This window comes from Lactuca saligna, chromosome 2 (genome assembly GCF_052625555.1).
Source record: "Lactuca saligna cultivar CGN05327 chromosome 2, ASM5262555v1, whole genome shotgun sequence".
In the NCBI taxonomy this organism is placed as follows: Eukaryota; Viridiplantae; Streptophyta; class Magnoliopsida; order Asterales; family Asteraceae; genus Lactuca; species Lactuca saligna.
In genome coordinates, this window is record NC_136418.1 from 179581589 (window position 1) to 179601979 (window position 20391).

General features: G+C 33.2%; 2 protein-coding genes across 2 annotated transcripts; one reads left to right on the forward strand and one right to left on the reverse strand.

Annotated features, from left to right (window-relative positions):
• Positions 1-10975: 10975 nt before the first annotated feature.
• LOC145030446 (protein DOG1-like 4) lies at positions 10976-11927 on the reverse strand. The gene has a single exon (XM_078978812.1). The coding sequence runs from the start codon at positions 11687-11689 to the stop codon at positions 10976-10978; it is 714 nt and encodes a 237-aa protein (XP_078834938.1). The 5' UTR covers positions 11690-11927.
• A 3358-nt stretch (positions 11928-15285) lies between these two features.
• ESK1 (trichome birefringence-like protein (DUF828)) lies at positions 15286-17982 on the forward strand. Its single transcript, XM_078977018.1, has 5 exons — positions 15286-15931; positions 16008-16179; positions 16591-16790; positions 16882-17040; positions 17389-17982. Exons 1-5 carry the CDS (start codon positions 15399-15401, stop codon positions 17735-17737), a joined length of 1413 nt encoding a protein of 470 aa, XP_078833144.1. The 5' UTR covers positions 15286-15398; the 3' UTR covers positions 17738-17982.
• The last annotated feature ends 2409 nt before the right edge of the window (positions 17983-20391 follow it).

Here is a 20391-nt window from a genome sequence, read left to right on the forward strand (position 1 = left end):
TAAAATCAATAAAAAAATTAAAATTATAAATTTGATTATATTAACTAATAAAGATGTAAGCTAACATTGTATTTTTGTCCAAAGTACCTCAGTCAACTTTGGGACAATTTTTTGGCTACGTGAAAGGAAAGTAGTGTTAATAAGCATATTGTAATATAATTTAAAAGAATATGGGAGAAATTAAATATCACAAAATAAATTGAAAATGTGTTTAGAATGTTTACCTGACCAAGCAATTGCAGAACCAACTGTGAGCTGTCTAAGGGTTTTATAAAACGAATCATATCGGTCTACTATTACAGTCCAACAAGGAAAAAGAAGTCCTTACTCTAAACACCCACTTTTTCTACATACCAACTCCAACTTGAACTTGACAGTGAAAATTCACTCTCAACAAATGTAGAAGCATCACCAACACTTTTCTGAGCCACAACCTTTTATCCACATTCAATATAACCAATAGATATAAAAAAAAATTAGATCATGTTTCAGCTCCTGTGAAGTTAACTACACAAGAAAACATAGATATAATTTTACCTTTGATGTGTTGAAAATTACGTTCTTACAATCTGGAAGAATGCTCACAGACCATAACTATTGCTGCAAGAGTAAAATCTGATCCTATTTCCTAAATTATAGAAAGGAAAACTACAAAGCACCCATTTAGAAGTGGTGAATTGCTCATAGTCACAGTTTTTAACAGATCAACTATTTTGACCATAATGAGGAGCCAGTGATAATTTTAAATAATTAGTGGCCTATATCATTTCAACAGAGGTTCTTGCTGAACTATTTTGACCACAACTATTGCTGGTCCCAAGGTTCTTGCTGGATTCATTGATGCTCCTATCAGTGGCCTATATCATTTCAACAAAGGGAAAATGTGAACAAAGAGGGTACCCTTTTCTTTTAAACTTCTATCAACATACTCAATTATCATAATATTAAGAAGGTTCACTTTATACATACACAGCTATAAGAATATTAAGCATGACAGTTGCTCCCACAGCTATTCCCGCCAGCTCGCCAACCTGTGGTGAAATAAAAATCAGGGCTTAGGCTGTGCTGATTTTACATTTGAAGATTTTTTTGCAGTAAGTGATTCTTTCATATTAATTCCTTCTTCTCTGATGATTAATAAATAAATATCTTTAATAAAAATGATCTCTATCTAGACCATTATACCCTTGAATTGTATTCACAAGATTTTACATTATTTTTTTGTTATTGATAAGTATCATAAGATATTAGATTAATAATTAAAACATATTTGACCATCTGTGCCCCTATGTACACCGGCACCTACCACCAGTTTAATTTAACCATAGTTAGTTTTAGAGGATTAATTAATTGATTAATTAATTAATTAGAGGTGTTATTAATTACATGCTTGGATCTTCACTACAAACCGAAAGGGCATTATGGTCACATAAAACTCAGCAATCCACTACTGATGGTGGGCTGAATTCATAATCCGAGTATGGATAAACTCATTTCCCAAAGCGGGTATTCCTTATCTTCACTACAAAGCAATGTTTTTTGTTCTATCAATAGAGAATTATATGTCCATTAATTTAATCATATAGACTGGATAAACTAATTACCCAAAGATGGTATTCCTTATCTACAGATGACAAACAAATCATCCAAAGATGGTATTTTTCCAGATTAATTATTCAATTTTTCGATAAATTCACAATCCGAGTATGGAACATAGCACATTCCAGCATAGTTGTTGCATAATTGAAGGAAAATCAGGATGAATACCAATCTGAACAAACAACCATATGAAATCTAACCTGTTTACTCATCAAAATTGAATTAGTTATGAAACCGACCACATACCTTGGGCCACTACTTGCTTTAACAATCACTGTGATAAAAGAAACATAAAGCCTCAAAAAGTAACAGCATGATAGATGTAATTTAGCATAATACAAAAAATTCATACCCTGGATAAGACAAACATACAAAAAATTCATCGTACCATAACATATTCTCGAATTTATGCTCAAAATATTAAATGTGAGTATGTGTGTGAGGTGCTATGTGCGACTGCTAACAGTGTATCAGAATGGGATCGAGAATCAGAAAAGTAGGGGGAAGGATATCGCACCCAAGAAATCAAACAAGAAAAATTAAAATAAGGGAGAAGGAACAAAGCATACCTGAGATGCTTAGAGAGTAGAAGTGAGGATTGTGGAATGAGGAGGAAATCGCCATTGAAACCTACATAGTTTTTCAGTTAGGGTTTAACACAAGAGAAGATGAGAAGATCCAAATTCGAAATCAAAGCTATGAATAGAGGAGAAATTAAAGAAATAGAAGAACGAAAACATTAGGAAGAATGAATAACCAAACCATATCTTAGTCAGGCTAGGGTGTGGAAATTTGAGCAGTCTCCAACGAGGTCACATGAGCCCGAGGTCGCCGGAGGAAAATACCCCTAAGGTCGTTGGAGGAGAAGTGAGCAAAGATGTTGTCGGCGAGGTGAGGCGAGATGTCGATCGATTGTTGCATAGGCTAGAGAGCACCAAGTGTTTCCGTTCTTGAAAAAAAAGCCCTAGTCCCTGCGATTTTGTGGAATTTAATAGTACTATCTTTGCTTGTCTTCTTCTTTGCTTCTTAAATAGTAATAACAATCTCTATGAAATCACAAGTTGGGTTTTAGGTTAGAGGGATAGAGAGAGGAAGACGAAGACGCTAGGCTTCTTTCTTGCTAATTGGAAGAGGAGCGGGTTTTAATTTTTCACATGGAATAGGCGGGGTTTTAATTTTTTGGGATTTCATTTCCCCCTTTCAAGAACGCGCGTTTTGAGTAAAACATAAAGCGACATTCACAAAGGACGCACAATTTTAGATAAAGTGCCCTCCGTGTTTTTATTTTTTTTACTTGAGACACTAATCTAAGGGCACGCAATAATCCGTGACATAAATCCTTAATTTTTTTTTAAGATACGACACTTTTTTAATGTCACTCTCTTTTGCGTAATATAAATCAATGAGTGTCGTGGTTTGCGCGTCGTAAAAGGGTCTTTTTCTTGTAGTGATTAATTAGGGATAAGCAAAAATGGAATCACAAACCGCAAAAACCAAAACCGAAATAAACACCAACAATGCGGTTTTTAGTTTTGCAAAAACCGAAAATGTTCGGTGCGGTACAGTTTCTAGTCTTATAAAAAACAAAACTGCACCGTGTGTGTGTGTGTGTATATATATATATATATATATATATATATATATATATATATATATATATATATATATATATTAAACGTTGATATTTGTAAGGACGAAGAACTTGTGACAATTGAAATTTCTATAAATATAAATATTTATCGTATCAGATTATGATTGTATATTTTTTAAGTATATTTTTAGTGATATTTATGAGAACAAATAATGTTTATGATATTTTTTAACATTTAAATATGAAGAGTACTATCGATAATAATATCATTTTTATGAAAACATTAATTGATATTATCTCATTTAATGTGAAATAAATATTATATTTAATTCGTATTATATTCAAGCATTAGAAAGATGTTGGATGAATGGTTATGTCATTTGATTTCAAACTAAGAGGTGATGGTATCATAATTACTAAACTACAAAAAACCAAAAACCAAAAGGCAAAACAAAATAATAATAATAATAATAATAATAATAATAATAATAATAATAATAATAATAATAAAATTGACAAAAAATCGAAAAAAAAAAAACGAACCGTAAAAAACCGCAATAAAAGATGCAAAAACCGAATCGCATAAAAACTAAAAGGTGCAGTTTCTAAACTTCCAAAAACCGAAGTTGCGGTTTTCGGTTCAGTTTTGGGCAAAAATCGTACCGAACCGCAGTGTAACAGCCCAAATTTTACACAAAAAAATTCATTTAATTAAAATAACACATTAACGTAAAATCGTGAACCCCACATATAGTTTAAAACATCATTCATTACATTATATAATCTATCAGAGTGTGTCCCCAAACATATTAGTGAAAAAAGAGATAGATAGAGTGCACGCCGCGCCATCACGCCTTGCTCTTGCCTTTCGACTCCGATGTACCTGAAACAATTCAACAACGTGTAAGCGTAATGCTTAGTGAGTTCCCCAGAGCATACCACACATACACATATACTAGTAGCAAATCAAGCTACAAATATATCACATAGGTCATGCGTACATAGAACCAGCAATAATGTCATGGGTTACCCCACATGGTCTTACATCCAATGTCATGGGCTACCCTACATGGTCTTTACCTAGGACTGCTATGGGCTACCCCACATGGTCTTACATCCAATGCCACAAGCTCCCCCCGGTATCTTCATGCAAAACATACGATCACATTACATATCAAAACACAAAGTGATTGCACATATACCATAAACACATAATGGGCCGGCCTTGGTGCCGTAGACGCATGGGTATGGTGAGAAGACTCACCTCTGTCCGAAGAATACGAATATTACACTCTTGATGACCCGCAACCTCCCGAACTGAATAATAACAATAATAATATCATCAACGATTGGTCCAAAAATCATCCCAAAGGAGGGCCCAACCTTTAAACCCTACCCCAATGGCCTAATCACCCTTTCATTGCAAATGGGCCCAAGATCTAAGTCCAATATCCTTAATCGATCCCCTTAGCCCAAAAAGGCCCAACCAATAAGTCCATGGTCCAAACCGATAAAAATGCCTCTAACTCACAGAATCCAATCAGGCCCAACAACCCAAAAGAGGCACAAAAGTTCGACAGCCCAAAACGAGAACGACCCAAACTGCCCAGCGTACCCTTCAAGTACGCACAGCGTACCGGGTTTTCAAGGGTTACGCGTAGCGTACTCAGAGTACGCCCGGCGTAAGTCTCAGTTATGAACTTTCCCTTTTAAGTACTTATTATTCCATTCTTTAACGTCCAGAATCTAGATGTGAGTTCATTAACACCTCCTAAGGCATAAAGTTGCTAACTTTATGCCTTTGCATGTCCATTAAACTTCCAAATTCATCATTAAGACCTTTCCAAAGTCTTTAACTCATGCACAAGGTCAAGACCTCCACCAAGCTCCTATTTTTATGCCTCTAAATGGCTTAAGGACCTTAGATCTGACCTTATTATCGAATGGGGACTATCTAGCCAACAAATAAGGCCCAAAATCCATCAAAAGGACCAACTACAAAAACCCTAGCTAGATCTAAAGAGCAAAGAGGAAAGATGGAAGCTTTTTACCTCTAAGAGCTCTATAAGATGATTATGATGCAAGATCATGAAGCACCCTCTTGATCCAAGCTTGCTTGACCAACTCTTCTCCTTGAAATGAATACTAAAGATCACAAAGGCACACTTTTAAAGCTCAAAAATGATTTCTCAAGGCTTTCAGCAATGAAATGACGTTCAAGGGTAGTGAAGGCTCTCTAGGGTTTAGTCTCAAGGGCTTAAAGTCGTTTATATAGGCCTCAAGTCCAAAATTAGGGTTTTTTAATCCCTGGCGCATACGCCCCGCGCAATCCATGGTACGCCCAGCGTACCTCCAAACATCCACGACCAATAAAGCTCCTAGTACGCTAAGCGTACACCTAAGTACGCCTAGCGTACTAAGGGACTAAAAATGCCAAAAACTCTAATTTAAAGGAGGTTCAAATCATACCATTTATTTCTAGATGTTACGCGCACCATGCTCACCCCTACCATTAATTACTAAAAGATATGATACGGTTGCTAATTTTGATTAACCGAATACATATGCTCAGTTATCATTTTCATCTAAACATAACCACTATAAACCGAACTGAACCAATAATATTAATATAATTTAATATAATATTAAATGTATGGTATGTAATTATATTAAGAATTGAAATTTTAGTAATTAATCGGAATTAGATAGCATATGTAATCTTCTATCAATACAATTATATATACATAATCATTCACTTTTCATAACAACTAGAGAAGAGTCTCACGTTGCGGGTGTTGGAGTTACGGTGTATGCCACACCCCCAGACCAGAACGGCGGAAACGGCTGGAGGCAGGTGACATCATTGTGCAGTCTTATAACAATTGTATATAATTGAAACATAGCGAGCCATACATCATACATCAATAATACAAGCTTACATTGTTTTATATCATGTTTATGTTTTCAAGTTTACACAAAAGATACATCAGTAAACAAATTTCGAAAACACAACAAATTAATCTTAAGTCCGCGATCCATAACCTGCTTATTGATTTTCTGAGAATACAAGTCGTTTGAAAAGCATCAACATAAAATATGTTGGTGAGTTCATAAGCATTTTCGTATAAAAACTTCAGTGATAGTTTAAAAAAACAGAAAATTCAATATTTTCTTATCAAAATAGTTGTGAGTCTTGTTTCAATTCGAATAGAGTTGCATGTGTACCTTAATTCATTGTTTTCGAAATCGTAATAAATCGTTTTTCCCAGAAAATCATATATTTTCTGAAGTATAAAAATAGTATCTTTCATAAAATCATAACACTTGTGTGGAAAAGGTTTCGTTGAGGTATTCAAAACATAGTTGATTTTAAGCTGAAAGTGAATTCTGTAACAACACATTTCTGATATATTCTAGTGGGTGGTTATAACCATATTGATGTGACTGAGTGTCTGTTATGACGTTCTTCAGGCATCGGTTTTTGTTCAAGATATTTGTCACCCTAGACTGACCGGTCTAGCTGTAGCGAACAACGAAGGTGCGGGGTATCAACCCCGTATAGATCTATACACAAATTCCTGCTCTCCCTTTAGGAGACGCTAGGTATAACTCTTACAGTGCTTAAAGCGTACAATATTGTACTAATATATGTATTGTGAAGGTTCGTCTGACTAGAATACTAACCGATCTTTGAGTAAATCGTGAAAATCATTATTTACTGAATAAATAATAATAATTGTAGTCGTAACTAGATATTTTGTTTCGTTCGTTTAGTTTGTTAGAATCAATCCACTTTGAAATATTTATCATAATGACCCGATATTATCAAATCCTGCAAACAGCCCCTTTTTCTTTATAAAAGACTATGTGTGACTCAATTTATCAGAAAATGCCAAGTTGTGATTAATTTGTATATGTATCTTTGACTAGTGTGAGTTTATGACAGCAACTTTATGACATGCAAATTTTTCTAATCATAAAGGCTCCATTTGTGTATTTCCTTGGTGAAAATTATTTATCAATGTTCATAAATAATCCCTAATAGTTTGCAAATAGTCACAAAGTTCCCATTTTATAAAATCACTAGAAATAGTGTCAACTATTCAAGGTCCCTTTTTATAACTTTTATCTTTGGACATGAAAGTATAGTTAAAGGGGTTAAGTTGAGCACACTCAATAGTTGGGAGGCTCTTTTGTAGACAAAGTATCCTCTGTTCTTTATGAAGTTGTGAATACTTATGTTCATAAGAATATTACTAAAGTAATAATTTAATAATATTTCACACACACACACATCCAATATACGTATACATGCAATTATTCAAGTATTTAGACAAGATTTGACTTGTACTCTCCCCCAAAAACACTAAAACAATGTAAAAGGTGGGGTATGAAGCTCACCTTAGTTTGTTTGCTGGGTGATTTGAAGAGTGATGAGGAAGTTTCCAACTCCAAAACTTGGAAGATTCTTAAATCTCTAGAGTATTCTAAGAATAATTTTTATGTGTAAATATAATGAAATCTTAAAATAATGTGAAGAATAATTATTTATAAAGAGAATAAAATACTCACCCAAGAAATCTGGGAATTTCCTTTGAAGATATGAACTTGGAGCTTGAAGGAGTTGAGAGTATTCTTGAGAGTTTTCTGGAAGTGAAGAATGAGAAGTGGAATAAGGGAGGAAAGGAGTTCACGTATCTAAAGGGGATGATAAGGGAGTGACTTGACATTTGCATGGAGGGCTGGTGGGTAAAGCTTACTATCCATGGATAATGTGTGGTTTACTGAGCCTTGCATGGGGAATGAAGGATTTACATCACATCACAAAGTCAAACCTCTTTATTTCCTTAGAATCTCCTTAAAATCTTGGGTATTATTTTATATAAATATGTTTAAAATTATTAATTTCGGCATAAAATAGTGGTTTAAGGGGTCCAAGATATGAAAAATATGAGTTTGGAGGTATTCCCGACGTCAAAATACCTTAATATGATAAAAAAGGTCCGAAAACGACAAAAATCCAAAGCTCATAGGCAAATTCCGGAGTCCTCTATCAATTTTCGGAGTAAGGAGGAACTACTGAAGCCAACAGAACTTCCAAAGGACTCTTCTTGGATTCCGGAGTTAGGAGGCGAAGTCCGGAAGCCTGGTTCGGATATGCAAAGACGACTCCCAGTCCGAGATGGTGCGAGGCGAGATCTTCAGGGGCGGTATTCCGAAGCAGGCGAGGTAAGAAGCTTCCGGAGCTGCGAAATTGTCCGGATGGGAAGCTTCTAAGATGCGAGGTCCGAGGCAAAGAAAGTTCTGAAGATGTGCTTTCTCTTGGCTCCTTAGAAGGCATTCCGAACAAGAGGCTTAGGTACAAGAGGGTTCAGGATAAGAGGTTCAGGACCAAGTAGGTTCCAGATAAGAGGTTTAGGACCAAGAGGGTTCCGAACCAAGAGGGTCCTTTTAGGTTTTCTCCTTCGATTTTTGGGCTGTTTTCGATAGAGGAAGGTAATTGGAGAGATTTCACATACTTGGAGATATTTGGGAGATTTCACATACTTTGAGAGATTTGGGAGAGAGAGAGAGAGAGAGAGAGAGAGAGATAGTGGGAGAGATTGAGATAGACTTTGTTGGGAGCCCTTATTAATGTTTTTCTTTGTAGAATAAGGGCTATAGACTTGGTTACATCCCATGAAGTTTTTAAAGTTAAAAACTTATGTATTACCCCCATGCAAGCATCAGGACAATAAACCGTTTTGTCTCCCTTGCCAAATAGTGGCCACATCAAGAGAACGTTTATCCCCAGCAAAAAAGGATCATGCAACAAAAACTTAAATGAAGGAATATGAATTGCAAACTAAAGTAGGAAAAATTAGGCATGCAAAAAAACTGGTCAAAAAGAAACTATACATCGGATTGTAGCTAGCATAGCAGAAGCAGCTGTACATGGTTGACCAATAGAATAATATAGATGAGATTTTATCATGCCATTTCTAGTGCCATCGTCACATATGTTCAGGTCAGGTACCAGGTGTCAATACTCAACCTAACAACTATAATTTTTATTTAATTGCTAACATTGTTAACTTGCTGCTGCAACTCCTTTTCTGAAATCTTCAGAATCAATGGAATATTTCAGCTGCAATTCAAACATGTATGGGCAGTCATAAGCACAATAAAGTTAATGAAAATGAAAGTGGGTAAATAAAGTCTCAAAATTTGAGAGCAAGCAAGGAAGGTGATACATGAAAGCAACAAACAACAAATGTACCTTCGAGGATATGAGTGTTGGCGCTCCGAATATCAGACCATGTTCATAAGAGTTAAAACCTTTAGGTACTTTTTCCTAATTCATTTGAATATCAGACTAAAAGCAACAAACAAAACAACATATAAGTATATAACACATGTGGAAGATAAGTGAAGCAAAAAAAAAAAGGTAACAATCAATCAAAAAAAGGTCATAAATGAAATGAAGTTACAAAGTGGAATTACTTCAATGAAAGTTTAAAAACTATAAACTATGAAGTTATGAGGATGTATGAGATATATACCTGGAAGGCACTAATTGCAAAAACGACAATTCAAAATTTACAAAAACATTTGTATTTCAGACCAATCATTCAGTTTGAAGAATAGTAAAGAATGAACAAAAGTTGCTACCCTGCGGTAAAATCAATTCATCAACTGAATATGTTATTACGTATATGAAAAAAAAAAAAAAAAAAAGTATTATTACGTATATGTATACAAATCTATTTTGAACATGTTTGCAAGAGAAAAACAAGTTTTCACAAAAGGAAATGTTTCTTTACATATAAGGAAAAAAAACGTATTTACAGAAATGATTTTGTATTTATACATATACGAAAAAAAACGTTTTTAAACATACATATGTGAAAAAATAAAAAGTTTTTTTATAAATATACGGAAAAATATGGTTTCTTGTATATGTGTATACAAATCCATTTTGGACATCTTGACATATGAAAGAATATGTTTATATACATTTGACTAAAAACCGTTTTCATGAAGAAAAAAAAATGTGTTTTAATAATATGCAAAAAAAATTATGAAGAAAATACGTTTATATACATATATATAAAAAATTGCATTTATACCGAAAAAGAAAGTGTTCTTATCCATATACGAAAAAATGTGATTTTACTGAAAAATAGATATTTACGAAATAAAAACGTGCTTTCAAAACAAATTGTTATTATTTGTTAAAATAATCTAAGGGGGTGACAAAAATATATAGAAATTCGTTAACTTAGTTGGAAAGTTTCTTCCTGTAAATATTACAGAGTTCGAACAAATTCTCATTTCTCTTTGTTCATGTTTTTTAGCTTACTGGACAGTCATATAACTCGGTTCTAAGTTGACTGGTCAAAGGGTGAACGATAAAAAGAAACATAAAATTTATAGGTATTCAACTAACATGTAGTTTATGAGAAAAAGAAATACAATATTACTTCCATTCCATATATTACAAAACAAAAGCATAAAAAACAGTGGAAACATAAAATTTAAAGGAAAACAACGATTTTAGTTGTCATCCTCCGATAACATGCCACCTGTCTCGGACGAGAGTGGATTATTTTTCTGTTGTAGAGAAAGCAAACGAAGAAATTTAAACATCATAACACAAGGAAAAGCGATCGATTACATGAAAAGGTATTTATATATGAAACAGGCCATGCAAATGTCAGATTAACGACTATCCTTGAGAAATAGCCGCTAAGAACATCACCGTCTCCCTCAGCTGCCCCCACCCCCACCTCGGAATCCGGTCGACTACAGTGGATTATTATTAGCGTCGCGATGGATCTCCGTCTCCCTCAGCTGCCCCCACCTCCTAACTCTTAGCTGAAATTGAATCATAGCCGCTAAGAACATCACCGTCTGAGCCGTCGTCAGTATCTCCACCACCTTCGCCACCGTCTTCTCCCTCAAATAATCCGCCAACCCAACCAAAAACTCCATACCCTTTGCCAAACCATCCACGGCGGCATCCGCATCATCAATCATCCCATTCACTTCCCTTCCACCCATCCTGGTCAGCGCCAGAATGGTCGGCGCCAAGACCTGCTGCTCCAACCTCACCAGCCTCTCCGCAATCGCACTCTCATCTTCTTTAGTCTCCACCATCAACCTCTCAATCCTCTCCGCCTGATCGGAAGTCAACTCCAGCCCACATGTTTTCGCAATACAGAGGGAAAGACCCGGCTTGAATCCAGCCACCCATAGGAAGATTCTCTCATAGGGGCTGAACCACGGTGGTGACAGAACAAGAAACACATTCCGGCTAGAAACTCGCGCCTTGGCAAGGAAGTAGTCATGGTAGTGAGCCATGACTCGGCGAATGAGTTGTTTGTGATTGGGCTCGTCTTGTTGATCATCTGGGGACCGAAGAAGGTTGAGAAGCTGATTAAGGTAGAGCTCCAGTTGGATCAGCCATTCCCGGAAGAAGGTCTGGAATTCTGTTTGAGATCTTGCTGAATATTCCATGCACGCATGGAAATTATCAAATTAAGGTTTGATTAATTTGAATTAATTGTGAAGATAATCAGCTGGTATGTATATAAGCCCGATCAAGAATTGTTTGTTGACTGTTTCTGTGTTGAAGAAGAAGACACGTTGCGAGCTGGTCATACATCTTGCATGCATGTACAGATGTAAAACACCACCTCGGATCGCGTGTATATTTATTAATTAATCAATTGGCTAGTACATGTCGGTGGCATAGCAAGAGTATCATCAGTAATGATAATGATGAAATTACAATTAACTTATCTATGAAGTTATTATATATATATATATGGAGGGGGTTGGGTAGTTCTGGACGTGGTAGACTGGTAGAGGCAAATAGAACGGTGGAAAGGGGGACGATCAGAACGAAGAGAAAGGGAGGGTAGGGATGGAACCTGTTGTTAGGATATTATATGTCGATGAGGATCAACGGTGAGTATAAAGGGGCTGCGATGGTTTCAATTTAAAGTGGAATAAAAATTCCACCTCAGCAAATTAAATTGGATGACAAAAGTCAGTTTTTTGGGTTTTTATCGACTGTAATGTCGTTTCATAAAATCCGAGCTGTTTTTTATTCATATATAAGATGATTCGATCAATAAAAAAGTACATTTTATATATATATATATATATATTCTACTAGTTTTGAAACATTCAGATGATTCGATGTGTGAGTTTATTTGTTCGTTTTAAAAAGATTTAAAATAAATGTAAATTAAAAAAATAGTAATAATAAACAAAACTGAAAGATTGATTCATACAATATTCAAAAAAAATTTAAATAGCATACAAAAAGTTTTTAATTTGCATGGAATATCCAAAATCAACGTTTTTCTAAATTTTTGGTCGATGATACACTGAAAAGTCAATTTTGTCTTTTTCATTTATTTCTTCTATTTTCTTTATTTATTTTGGTATTTAAATAGCTTTGCAAATCTGCATCTCAAACGAAATAAAAATCATTTATGTGTTCAAAAAATTTACTCATCGCAACACCAAATTCTTTTGACCAAGTGCCGATAATCATCAGTCTATATGAAGCTGCAATCAATAACCTGACGGTATTACGAAATCAATAATCATTAAAGCAACAGCCATAGAAACCCTGGTATTTGGTCATAGCCCCATCGACAAACCCAAAAAAATATCAAAATAATCTTCCACTTGTGATAATCCAAAATCGATTCAACACAGGGAATCGTTAACATATTTAAGACCATTTATCGATATCCAATTGAATGAAATAAACACAAAAATTGATAAATCATAGCCAGAGAAAGTGATTAGATTGTTTTAGTTAAACAATGAGCTTATCTGATGATCCAAGAGCCTATGAAATCCGATGAACGATGATAAGCAACTACGGTGACAGGAGCAGAAATTGATGAATTAAAGGTCGATACATTCAGAAAACACCTTCATAATTTTGTATACAGCACACATATGCATGATTATACTCTGTAACAACTCCATCAAAACCTCCAAACAATCGGGCTTATGCATCAAGTTTACCCGAGAAACGGATGTATAGAAATGCGAAAGAGAACGAACAATGAAACGACAAAAGAAATTATGCTCGAATTTGAGAGAGAGATAGAGAGAGAGAAGGGTTGGGTGAGATTTTATTTTTTATGTTGTATTCTTAATTATTTAAATACCAAAATAAATAAAGAAAACATAAAAAAGAAATGAAAATGGTAAAATCGATTTTTCAAATCTATCAGAGACCAAAAACCCATAAAAATATTGATTTTTGATCTTCCATGAAAGTTGGAATTTTTTTGGATTCTATCCAAAAAATATCACAGTACCAATCTTGCAGTTTTGTCAAAAAAATAAGTACTTATATTACATATTGGGTTGAGCTTCGGCCTATAAAGTACTGCACGAACTTGGGGCTTAAAAGTTTTTGACTTTGCTTTCAGTCTTTAGAGGCGCTTAATAACTTTTTTGATCAATGGTAAACCCGTTTTAAACAAATCATTTTTTCTTTTGTTGCAATCTTACAATATATTCTAGAATTTTTGGTTTCAAGTACTTTCAAAAAAAATTGATTCATGGTTAATAGTTTTTCTCTATATAACAATTTACTATATTTTATGTGGTTGCAGTATAACATGTTATAACATAAATTGTTTTATATAGAGAAAAACTATTATGTACGAATCAGTTTCCGTTCACTAAATAATAGGTACATGGATACATACATTAATATATAAAACGTAAACATTTATGCTTTGAAATATGAGTTTTGAAGTATTTCTATGGAGACACTATATTAATGATCCATTGGGTAATTGTAATATATCACAAAAATAATTGTCCCCAAATCCAGAAAAACATTTCCATGAGTGCATTACGGAGTGCTAACCGAAGACACCTACTATAATCTCATAACTCTAGATCCGTCTCTTTCCCAAAATAACAACATTTAATGAGGAATACACCAAGAGCGATATGATTTGTGTTTTAGCTTTCCCATAATAATAAAGATTTAGTTTTCTTAGCTTTGAAAATAAGGCATCCAAAATCAATCCGTTGATATATACTCGAAGAAAAATAAGAAATCCTTGGAGTCAAATTCTATTAGATAAGTGTGCCTTTGCCTTTACTCTTCTCACCCACACTATACCAATATCTAAATTGACACCTTAGTTAAATTGACTACAAACCTCAAACTTGTCCTCTCCAACCTTAAACTCGTCAATCCTTTTTAAATACACACCAAACATTATATGACAATATTCCTTAACTTACTCGTAAAAAATTGAAACATTACTGTTTTTTATAATAACTTATCATAAAAAGTTCAATATCTATGTCTTGGATGTTATCAAGTACTCAATACAGCAACATACTTTAAAGAACGATATTTACACAAGATGTTGCCAATTTAACAATTACTAATTTATCGTCAACAAACATAACCAACATTATTATTACAATGTAAAATATAAAAAATAAAAAAGTTGAACAAAATCAAAAAAGAAAATGACAAATTATTTATACATCATGTCAATGGATGAGGCTTGTGTTAGATCACCTAACGATTATTATTTTATTTTTGGATATGTTTAAGGAAAAACAAATATGTTAAAATATGTGTTATGTTTGTTAGATTGTTATTTTTAACAGTTTTAATAATAAGTTTCTTAATTTACTTTCTACCGTTAAAAAACGTTTTTACAGTTACAGAGATTTAAATTGCAAATACAACGTTCTATCAAAAACATAAAAATAGAATGCAAAGCAATCGACTGACTCTCACATATTATATAGTTTAAAATTTCAATATTCATTTTTTTTTTATAATAATCTTTAAAAAGTGCACCCCCACCCCACAACACACACACACATATTTCAGTTTTCATTACCGGAATTGAAAGGGAGCGAAGCCACCGAACTTCTGCAAAACTTTTTTCTCACTCTTCTCAAAAAACAGGGTGTCAAAGCAAAGAGGTTGAAGAAATTAGTTAACAAAATGGGATTTTTACGCAGAAAATTAAATAAAGTATTGTTGAAGAAGACGACCCTTTATCCACCATAGAAAGCAGTTACTTGAAGACAATCCCATTTCACCAAATCTGTCCTTAAACAAATCCTCCATTTTCAATGTCTCTATGTGTTTCTCATCATTATATCACCACCACCACCACCGTCTCTCTCTCGTATACCATCTCCTCCTCCCATGCATCCCCTTCGCCGGAAAGTCTCCCTCTTCTCCTCCTACACCACCGCCATGAAACACCGCAAAAACAACAACCTCTCTGTCTTCGTCGTCGTCTTCTCTGTTTTCCTATTCGGATTCTTCATGTACAATGAAGACGTCAAATCCATAGCCGAATTCCCATTCTCCAGGCCCAAATTCGTAACCCACCAAAACGCTCTTCAGAAATCTAACGTTGATGGGGTGGTTGAGATCACTTCCAGAACGACTTTAGTGGTGGAGTCAAAAACAGAGGAGGATCAGGTGATTGAGTTGCCGGTTCCGGTGGCAGTTGCGGTGGAGGAAGAACCGGAAGAAGATGAGGATATCGAATTGCCACCTGAAGAATGTGATCTGTATAATGGGAATTGGGTTTATGATGATTCGACACACCCATTATATAAAGAAGATCAGTGTGAATTTCTTACTGCTCAGGTGACATGTATGAGAAACGGGAGAAAAGATTCGATGTATCAAAACTGGAGATGGCAACCCAAAGATTGCAACTTACCCAAGTAAGATCTTTGATTACTTATATCAAAAACCATAAAAATTTGCAGGATTGATGTTGATAATCGTTTGTTAATGAAGGTTTAGGGCAAAATTATTGCTGGAAAAACTGAGGAACAAGAGGCTTATGTTCGTTGGTGATTCACTGAATAGAAATCAGTGGGAATCAATGGTGTGTTTGGCTCAATCCATTATTCCTCCGGGAAGAAAGAGCTTGAACAAAACCGGTTCTCTTTCCATTTTCAGAATTGAGGTTTCTTTCTTTTCATATCTTGTTTTCACGTTTGTAGAAGTAATTATATACATAATAGTCGTTTCATATCTTGTTTTCGCGTTATAGAAGTAATTATATGCATAATAGTCGTTTCAGAAATTGTTATGTATACATATATAAGTGTTACTCTTAATAAAATCATAATAACTTTAATTTGACAGAAAAACATAACATTAATATGGTATATTTATATTGCATCCGTGCACATTGATGCATGGATTATAACAAATATTATGATGGACGACATAAGACATTAATTTTATATGAAATAAAGCCAAAGGAAGAAACAACATGTGTTCATTTTTGAGGGTGTATGGCCAAAAACTATTAATACTTTATTTTAATTAGTTTTTAAAAATTAATAAGTTGATGCTATTATATATTATGCAGGATTATAATGCGACCGTGGAATTTTACTGGGCTCCATTTTTGGTAGAGTCGAATTCGGATGATCCAAACATGCATAGTATATTGAACAGAATCATAATGCCCGGATCCATAAAGAAACATGGTAAAAACTGGAAAAATGTCGATTATTTGGTCTTCAACACCTACATTTGGTGGATGAACACTTTCTCCATGAAAGTCTTGTGAGTTTCTTTTTTAAATTCTTTATTTTTCATTTAAATAATAAATTTATTGAACTTTTATATAAGTTTTTGATGAAAATTAATAATATAGGCGTGGATCATTTGACAAAGGAGCGACAGAATACGATGAGGTTGAAAGACCCGTGGCATATGCAAGAGTGTTGAAGACATGGGCTAAATGGGTTGATAAAAATATCGACACGAATCGTACAACGGTTTTTTTCAGTAGCATGTCTCCTCTACATATCAAGTAAAATTTCATACTTAATTTCCGTATATAAAAAATGACAATAATAAAATAAATTTAAGAAATCCCAGTATCCATAAAATATATGTATTAGGTGAAATAGATGCATTTCAACTAACCAAAAGGATATTTGTTGAAAGTAGACGTGACTTTTGGGTACGATTGGCTATCAAGTAAACCAAAAGTTGTATTAATCAAATACCTATTGTCAATAAAAAAAATTAAGAGTTATTACATAATATTATACAATTAGTTAACAATTAAAATTATTTAAAATACATGTTTTAAAACTTTTTTTTGCTAACCAAAAATATGACAATTAATGGTTTGTAAATGACTGAAATTTTGTAGGAGCTTGGACTGGAACAATCCCGATGGCATCAAATGCGCAAAGGAGACTAGTCCAATCCTTAACATGTCCATGCCCGTAGAGGTAGGCACTGACAGACGACTCTTTAGGGTCGCAACAGATGTGATCGGGTCAATGAAACTCCCGGTCCACTTTCTCAATATAACTTCTCTTTCAGAATACAGAAAAGATGCACACACTTCCGTGTACACTATTCGCCAAGGCAAGATGTTAACAGATGAGCAAAAGGCAGACCCGAATACTTATGCAGATTGTATACATTGGTGTCTTCCTGGGTTGCCTGACACGTGGAACGAATTTCTTTATACACGTATTATTTCTCGCTCTTGACCGATGAAGTGTAAACTCTGATCAATATGGTTTTATTTACGGTTCTTGTAGGAATTTAAAAAATGATATTGTCTTTCGCATACCTTGTACCTAAGGAGAGGACAAATTTTATATTCATGTATTTTATTTTATTTTATTTTTTGTTAAAAAAAATTTTGTGTTAGACATTTGATAACAGATGCAAAATTGTCCTGAATGTACAATGAAATGTTGAAAGGTGGAATAAAAGAAAACGAAAATTGTAAGTAGGATTGTGTTAGGCCATCTTTTAGTGTGCGTTGGTTCAATCGCAAGTGGCTCATAAAAGTGTTCACGTACTTGTTATTTTAGATATTTCGTTTTAAATTTGTATATTATATGTGGATTTTTTTTGTTTAATTATATAAAAACCAATAACATATATGTCACTCTTTTTATACAAACGCCAAATAAGAGGGCTACCAATCATGTTTAAAATATGTGTCATTTGTTATAAAAAATCTGATGTACCATTCTATTCTTGGAATCAATTTTAAATTTTCGATTTCTTAAACGAAAACTAATATATGAGATTTAGGCGAAGTTTGCAAAACTGAAAAACAAAAATAAATTTCGAAACCCGTGCAGCATCTGTTACCTTTATTATTTGATAATTAATTAATGTTGATGATCCATGTGTGAAGCGACGAATATCGATATCATCAAACAACGTTAAATCTATAATGATTTATGCTGCATATTTTGTCAATTAAAAAAAAATGTTTTGGGGCAATGAAAGTATAGATATATCAAAATTTAAAGATATAACGGCATCATTTGTGAATTGTGAGAGGTGGTTGTGTATCTTTTTGTACGAGTTTTGCAACACAAAACTAGTACAATCATTTTATTAGGAAATCTAATTAATAACTACTTGAAATATAGGAAATATATATACAATTACATCATTATGTAGTCAACGTTCCTAGATTAACATTTAAGTTACAAAATTTATAATGATTATAAAGAGTATTTGACAATTGAACTTATTCTCCATATATTAATTAATTAGATTACGAATCTAAAATCTACCTTTAAAAAGTGGAAACATTAGTATGAATGGAACGTGGCACCTCAGCAATGGCTCATCCCCACAATGAGAGACAAATCAGGGCCTTTGGATCAAAACCCTAAGCCATTCTTCATCTCTATATATACATCCATGCATCATAGTTTCAATCGTTCATATACATGTACCTCTCTCTCTATATATATATATATATCTTTTAAATGTTTATTTTTTATTGATTTATGTTTAATTTTCATTGGTTTCAGTTTGTGATCTCATCGATCTGAATTCAATTAACGTTTGTTGTTTTGTTGATGAGCGACGTTGAAGCTTCCATGTCTTGTTGGTGGGGATGAAATATTCAGTTCCCCAGCAATTCGTAAACAGAAGCCAAATACAAATTTCAAATCTCGTTTGCTTATTTTGCTTTGCCAAATGCCAACTTCTCATGCATGGCATGGCATGTTCAAGCGGATTGAAAACATTATATTTTGCGCATGATGATTTTAGCGTAATATATTATAAAACTCAACTGAGTAATAATTGATTGATATGTTGATATACTTTTTCGTACTTCATTTTTAATTGAGAAATTAAATACCCTCCTACTTTTTGTTCCTACATATCCTCCTACCCAATGAAATTGTGACATGTGTAATATTTAATGCTTATTTAATGAGATTTAATGATATTTTAGGATACTATGATATGTGTAGGAAGATATTTAATTTCTCTTTTTAATTTTTTGGGAAAACAATGTTTGTTGGTTTAAGAAATATATATATATATATATATATATATATATATATATATATATATATATATATATATATATATATATATATATATATAAATTAGATGATATTGGAATTAGTATTCAAACACTTGTTTTTGGAAAGGAAAGGGAATAATAAAAGTAAGTATAGAGCATATATATGTTCCACCTTTCTAGCTAAGAGAATATATAAAATGACCTTAATTAGTTATTGTAAAATGTAAATGATTTAACACATTGATCCATCTGATTAATACTTCATTTGTTCCTGATTAATAATTCATGTTTTCTTTTTTGTTTGTCCCAAAATAATAATCTTCTAAAAATATATATCTTTTACCAAAATACCTCTTATTATTAGTTAACCTACAATAGAATTAAATGCAACAAAATAATAGAATTAAATACAACAAAAAAGTACAACTCTCAATTGATTTAATAAAGTTAGTTGTAATTAATATTTTCTTAATCTGTATGTTTTTTGTCTGTGGATAATTTGGGACGGAAGAAATATAAATTATGAAATCTAGCAAGGAGGACAAGCATGCTGAGCCCCTATATATGCAGCATATTAAGAAATTTGTATCATGATAACAATTTTTTTTAAGACAAAGAAAATTACAAACATGTATCCAAACATAAAATTCTTTAAGTTAAAAATAATAATAATAATAATAATAAAATAAAAATTAAATATAACAAACATGACAATATGTTCTGTACGTAAGTAGTGAATACATGCAAGTTTCGAGTTAATGAATTCGTTAGGTATATATAAAATAATAAGTCTTAATTAACAGAATGAGACAAGGAACTTAATTTGTTGCTCTTCATCAAGTTAAATATATATAT